At 39.2% G+C, this 7,452-nt stretch overlaps 1 protein-coding gene across 1 annotated transcript; it reads right to left on the bottom strand.

The window, feature by feature from the left end:
- Window positions 1–1,029: 1,029 nt before the first annotated feature.
- LOC118408910 (uncharacterized RING finger protein P32A8.03c-like) lies at window positions 1,030–7,038 on the bottom strand. Its single transcript, XM_035809767.1, has 4 exons — window positions 6,892–7,038; window positions 2,425–2,563; window positions 1,952–2,065; window positions 1,030–1,190 (listed from the first exon to the last, which is right to left on the bottom strand). Exons 1-4 carry the CDS (start codon window positions 7,036–7,038, stop codon window positions 1,030–1,032), a joined length of 561 nt encoding a protein of 186 aa, XP_035665660.1.
- Between the last annotated feature and the right edge of the window lie 414 nt (window positions 7,039–7,452).

The following is a 7,452-nucleotide window of genomic DNA, read 5'->3' as shown; positions in this document are numbered from 1 at the left end:
GTATAGCAACCGGAATTTATTGATTGATCAAATGGATGATCAAATACTTTCCCCTACATTCAATTAGTCAATTAGTGATTACATCTCTAATAACGTATTCAGTACATATACTAGTCACCAAGTGTTTTACTTCAACTTTTAAGACCGTCCAAATCAATGCTTATTTCTTATTTTTTCAACCATCAGAAAAATAATCATATCAATTATGGATTCACACACTATAGCAGATAAAGTCAAGCACTACACAGCAAATATGTCATTTACAACCACACGCTATAAAACTCTTGATTAGCATACACAAAGTCTATTGTAATTCAACACATATCATACATGTAGTGACTGACAATATTGGACAATATAGAATAATACAGCAGTCTTAGTTGATACTGGCATTACAAACACTTGAACAAAACGACCTTTGCCTTTCTTCAAAGATACACGGCGCAAAACTGTCAGAAGAGTAAACTATTCTATCCACGAAGACACACTGCAGCCAATATAGTCAATTGAGTTACTTATTACCTCAGCGTATCAAAGTAGCCTTTTAATACCAATGCTATTTTGTTCATTTGTTTAATGTATTTCATCGATTCAGATTTCCTTTACCATGCTCACTCCCTCACTAACTTGGCACTAATTTCTTAAGAGACCCTGAGTCTACGGCACCAGCAGTCTAGATGGACTAAAAAGTGTTACACTGTGACACTTGTTAGATACACTGTTGACAAAGAAAATTGCATGACTTGAACTGCCAGGGCTGTGGGGCAGTGAAAACGTCAGTTGACCCTCTGGACTAGCCTCTACCAGGCTCCGTGGATCGGTAGAATCATTATCCTCACCACGGAGGTGGTGAGGAAACCAACTCTTCTGGCCGTCTAACTCCCCCAGCGTACTATAGATTCTATTTGTCCAATTTCTACAATTAGACCACCGATCCACGAAGCCTGGTAGAGGCTACCTCTGGACCACAAAAACTAATTAAGCCCACCCAGTAAAACTGGTCGCAAATGTGTCCAACCCCTATGTATGCTACATGAACACAAGTCGAAAGACATGGGCGGCTTGTTGTCTCCTCGACTGAACTTGATGACGGCACACGGGACAGGAACTCCCGCGCTGCAGCCACTGGAGCAGGCAGTCCTTGTGGTACTGGTGTTTGGCCGGGCAGGGAAACTTAATCACCTTTTCCCCTGTGCAACGTACACATGACAGTGTTATGGTTGATTTTCAACTGTTTTAGACCACAGCACACGCGTAACTGTCACACCACACTACCCTTCAAACTACAGCGCCACCTAGCAGCTGGAAGTAGAACTGATCAGTATTGACCTGTGGAAGTTACCACCGAAACCTGAGTGATATAACCCTGGTAAAACGAAATAAATTTAATAAAAAGGATATCTGCTAGTATTTGGTATCGATTGTGTAAAACAAAACCTTGATAACCAGTTATCTATCATTACCGGCACTATATATGAAGATTTCACTAGAAGACTTACTGCAAAATTCATGTCTCCTTCTAACCTTATAACAGACTCTACGAGGCGGCCCTTTTGGTGTAATGTGCCCCTTTCTGATGGCACTGCAGTTCTATTGCAACTTTTCTCAGGAGGCCTACAAAACCTGAGTTCAATAGAACTGATATACCCTTTCTTATTAGTTTCTCATTCTTATTTCTTTTTATCTTCCAACAAATGATGAATCTCCCTGAACGCTTAAGTCTTGTATCAGGTCGGTCGGTCACCAAATAACGAAGTCAGTTTTGAATTAAGAAAAAAAAATGTTGTGGACTTTGTTGTTCAAATGCTAAATCAGCCTGGGGACTGTGAATAATGATAATTTAGTTGATTTTCTATAACGTCCACATATTTAAATGCAAAGATAGTTGTAAACTGTAGTATAACTTTAATATCAAAGAGAATGATATTGTGATGGAGAATAGATCCTTTACCTTCCTTCATTCCGTCTTGGCAAATGACACAGTTCTCTTCGCTATCCAGCTCGAGCGTGAAACAACTTTGTCTCATTTCTCCAACAGCCCCCTCTGTGGCAGGGCGTTCGTCCGCTGTGTGGCAAAAAAGAGTAACCCCGTGAGTCTTCGTGCACTTTTTCATACAATACTTCTCTTTGTGGATCATGCTATCATTGCCTAACATAGTGTATATTGGATAATGAGCATCAATCTTTGCAAAGGCATGCAGATGCAGATCATGATCAGATAGCTGGACTTTAGAATGAGGACATTTTTACAGATTATCCATGGAAATGGGAGTAATAATCAGTAGTGGACTGAAAGCTCTTGTGGATATGCTTGGGGGAAGGGGCTTGCGCGGATGCCATGCTCTCTTAACGTGACAAGGAGAGTTGTACGCCAGTAAGAGAAATGTAGTAAGAACCGTGGGCACACCATGTACCAACAACCACCTCTTTCATCCAGGCTGGCAAAAAACGCGTTGATCGCTTCATCCTGCTCACCGCGGTGGCGTCTGATCTCTTCATCCTGCTCACGGTGGCGTCTGGTCACTTCTTCTTGCTCACGGCGGCGTCTGGCTTCCTGTTCAGCCTGAAAGCATACATAAATGCACAAAAGCAACTTCATATTCTTGATATCTACTGTCTGATATTTACATTTGAATCAGTATCGCTAGCGGACAGGTTCGTTTTTTAGTGTAATTCATGTCAGTGAAAATTATAAGTAGGTGACATAATTTGTTGGAGTGACTGTCATATGTTGTTGTTCTTGGGTACTACTAATGTATTTATGTCAAGAAGTTATTTTAGTTGGGACTTTGCGACTCGGTGATACTACAGCATGGAACTGTCTTGGCTTCTAAGCTCCTCAAGAACGACTTTTTTTCTTGCATTCAAAGTTTTTGAGGTATGTTTACGTTTTTGCCAACGCAACGTAGTGAGTTAAAATCTTTTTAAAACAGTTGAGCAGAATTAAGAGCGCAAAGCTGAGAAAGGAGATACGTTGACTTGCAGTTACATGATCTAACAGTTACATAATGCCAATTTATTGTGGAATATATAGAAGCTAAGTTCGATTAGTTGAAATCCATTTAAACAGACCTGCTGTCTCCTGACCCGCCTTTCCTCCTCCAGTTGTCTGAACCGTGCGCTCCGGCTGCTGAGGACATTCCTCAACTGACCTGCCTGGTCTGGACTTATATTTAGGATTCTCAACTGACCGGAGCTGAGGACTAAATTGCACGTATGGCCCCAATCCTTGATTTCGTCAATTGTGGACTCAGAAATCACGTCAATAACGTCATTTCTTACGTAGATCACATGTCTGTTCGTAACGAAAAGCCTGAAATGTTCTTCGTTGACTATTGTGGATACTTCGCCCGAGAGAATGTCTTCCTGCAGCTTCAGAGCAGCCAAGTCGTAAACAGACAAAGAGGTGTTCTCTTGCCGACCATCTGACGGGGCAATGCGTTTTATTGGTTCAAGAATTAGTTTTTGAATTTCGGTTGATCCAAACGAAGTCAAGAGCCGGGAAAAAGACGCCCATGTCTGAGCAATTTTCAAAGCGTAGCACACTATCTTCATAAAAAAATAAGCGTAGAGAATGGCACAAAGACCCAGTATAGAAAAAATGGTGACGTATGGGTCACATGTATCCAAAACGAGATCAATATATTCAGGTTGTATGCTTACACTGAGAACACCAATTGCAAAGTCTGTCAGAAAGCCGACCAAAACGTGAGACTCAGTGGCGAAATTAAAGTATTTCGGATCTGAGTCGTATGCTTTCGATATGATAGAAACTAGTTTTGATTTTTCCATGCCTGGTCGAACATGTTTTTCCATGCCTATCTCCCGTATGATGGCCATAAGTTTTTTCGCTGGCATGACGCTGAAGTTGATTGGATGTCGCACAGAATAACTAGGATGGGAGTATGGTAGTGGTCTCTTGACTACGAGCTGGTTGATGTTTGAGTCGTGAGCTGCGTGCTTCTTAAACTGGAAGATCATGGGTTTGCATTTGTCTATGCCACAGTCGACCTCCATAGTATTGAGACGCAAGGAGATGCCATGATGAACCTAAACAACGGAATTTATCAGAAATTATTGGCGTCCTTGCCGTACTTTGTGTAATGTTCACCATAGTCTATTATATGTGTTAGTTAAATTGTTCGGGGAAAAAGGTAAAGGAAACCGTCTCCATAATGTTTTATCTCACTGAAGAGCAACTCTTCCACTGGTCTTGACAGAGACGAATGAATCAATGAATGAATCAACTAGAGTTCCACGAACACATGCCTTGCCAAATAAACCAGTTTCGTTATGTCGAATGATGTCTGTAGACAAATGCTTACTCATTACATTTTATTTAATACCTAGAGTTCGGCGACCTCATACCTCCATGAACATTTAGAGCTTTTGTTAATTTCATGCAAATGACTTAACATTAACATGATTTATGCATGGTGTTGTTCATCATTGAAAAACGCACAGTACACATGTCACAAGTAAAATTCCAAATTCAGATCATTAATCATTAAGGTGTTTTGCAATTTCTGCATAAATTATGCAAATAAGTTCCTCATTTGCATATTTGATATCTGCATATGTTCCACTGATTATAATTAACAAGTGTTACATTTATCGAAGTCCAGTTATTGCAAACAATGGAAGTATACAATTCCCTCATTAATTATGAAAATTAAGTCTTCATTTGCATAAAATGCATATAATTATGAACAGCTTTGCCCAAGCTACCTGCATACCTAAAATGCAGGCAATCCGTCATTCCTTTCTGAAGTTATCCTCTTTGGAGTGTCTTGACAAAAACGCCCCTGCAGTTCCACAATTGAATGTTAGGGGGCTGAAACTTGCCCCAGTTTGCCATGACACTAAAAGCTATCTACCACCCAAATGTCACGACCATATCACGTCCGGGACAAGAGATACATTGAAAAAACTGCTATGATAGAATATTCTCATTAATTATGCAAATGTACTTATATTTTGCAAAATTAGTATTTTATCTTGTACAACATTGTCTAAGGTACGTACATACCAAAAATCATGAAAATCCGTTGTTGCCTTCTTGAGTTATCCTCTTCAGAAGTTTTTGACAAAAATGCGCCTGCTATCCCAAAACTAGACACTAGGGGGCCCAAACTTATGTCATTTCTTCCTTAGCACAAGAGCTATCTAATACTCAAAAATCGTGATCATAGCATGTTCAGAACACCGAGATAGCAAAACCGGAAGTTGAGCAGCAGTACCAAGGGGAGCCGCTAGGGGGCCCAAAATCTAATCATTTTCAGCTTTCATCACACCCTGCCAACAAACCAAATATGAAACCAATCCACCCAGCCGTTCATGAGTTATTTTGTTTACACACAGACACACAGACACAGACATACAGACAAACGTAGGGTAAAATATAACCTCCATGACATTTCATGGAGGTAATTATATCCTTGGAGTTGGTTTATAAAATTTCGGCATTAATTATGCAAATTAGATCCCAAATTTACAATTAATTATTATCAAATTGTATCAAGCATTACTCAAGGTATCAGCATACCCAAAATCATTATGATCCTTTGATCTATTCTTGAATTATTCTCTTTCAAAGTCTTTAAATACCCCTCTTACTCAGTTACATATGTGACAACTTTGAAAGTACTATCATGGGATGCAGTGGATTTATTAACTTTCCTAATCAATTCTGCAAATTAGCTGTTTATTTGTATAATAAGCATCACATTATATAAGTCTTCACTTAGGCTATCTACATACCAAAAATTATGCCGATCCGTCAACACGTTCCTATTTTCTCATTAATTAAGCAAATGAGGTCGTCATTTGCATGGTTAATATGTATTGACATTTCTCTCTTTCTCAGCTAAATATGTGACAAGTTTTAAAGTCCTATCATGGAATGTGGTGGATTTATAAAATGTCCTCATCAATTATGCAAATTAGCTATTGATTTGCATAATTGGTATCTCATTATGTAGCTCTTCACTTACACTACCTACATACCAAAAACATGACGATCCGTCAATATGTTCATATTTCTCATTAATTATGCAAATAATGTCGTCATAAATGATATCTATCGATATTTCTCTTCTTCCCAGCTACATATGCGACAAGTTTTAAAATTAGCTGTTGATTTGCATAATTAGTATCCCATTATGTAAGTCATTACTCATTCTATCTACATACCAAAAATCATGACGATCCGTCAACACGTTGTAGAGTTATTCTCGTCAAAAGTTGGAAAGTTAACTGGCGCCTGCAGTTCCAAAAAAGCCGCTAGGAGGCCCAAACTCACAGCACTTACTCTCTGCTCCGAGGTCTATCTACCACTCAAAAAGCATGTGCAGAACACGAGATATAAAAAAAATTGAGTTTCCGCTGCAGTACCTTAGCAAGCCGCTAGGGGACCCATTATCGAACTTGACCTTCGTTTTCCTGACCCCTACCCACCTACCAAATATCATTAGGATCCATCCGAGGCTTCTCGAGTTATACCGTTGACACACAGACACACACACACACACAAACACACACAAACACGCCCAAGACATAACCTTAGCCATTCTGGCAAAGGTAATGAATGAATCAATGAATGAATGAATCAATGAATGAATCAATGAATAAATCAATGAATGAATCAAGGAATGAATCAATTACCTTTACTGTTCCTATTTTCCTAATAAAGCTAACTACAGGTCACAATGTAGACAAAACATACATGTTTAGTTAGATCTAGTCTAGTAAAAACTTCTTCTCGCTTCTTGATGCATATATATGATAGTGAAAACTGCGATATTGCATATACGGAATATAAATATTTCAGTGTTACTCATATGTCTAAAGTGAGAAAATCTACTTTCTATGTGACTTTTGTTTATGCCTTACCTGAACGTACTGTTTCCACAAGTTGCGGCGTGTAGTGTCCACAATCTCCTGTTCGCTGAGGACGAACGGCCCGTACAAGACGTTGTACAGGTAACGGTGAACTTGTGTGAACCACAGGAATACCATGATGGACACAGCCACCACCATTGTGTACTAAAGGAAAGTCAGTTTTATTCCTACCTTGTAACTGTGTTATTCTTTCCAAGCAGACGGAAATGCTTAGTTCAAAATGTAGTAACATCAATAAGAAATAAAAACGGAGATTAAGGTTGACTTTCAAACATAAGTATTCTAGAACAGATAATTAATATTTTACCATTGACCGTTCAGCACTATTCAGACTGGGCTTTTGTGGTCATCCCTGGACGGGGGGGGGGGTCTTTTGAGGCCCGCCCTTTCTAACTCCTGTAACTTTTCTTTAACTCGCAAACGACTTATCCTATTGCAGAGAATGATGTAGACATAGCATTTAAATATCTTAAGAAATCTGACACTATTATGTCGTAATATGATGTAATTATGACGTCATCAATTTGACTATATTGGCCATGAAAAAAGGGT

This window comes from Branchiostoma floridae, unplaced genomic scaffold (assembly GCF_000003815.2).
Source record: "Branchiostoma floridae strain S238N-H82 unplaced genomic scaffold, Bfl_VNyyK Sc7u5tJ_492, whole genome shotgun sequence".
NCBI lineage: Eukaryota > Metazoa > Chordata > Leptocardii > Amphioxiformes > Branchiostomatidae > Branchiostoma > Branchiostoma floridae.
Note: the sequence above shows the minus strand (reverse complement) of the source record. Positions and strands in the feature narration are given on the sequence as shown.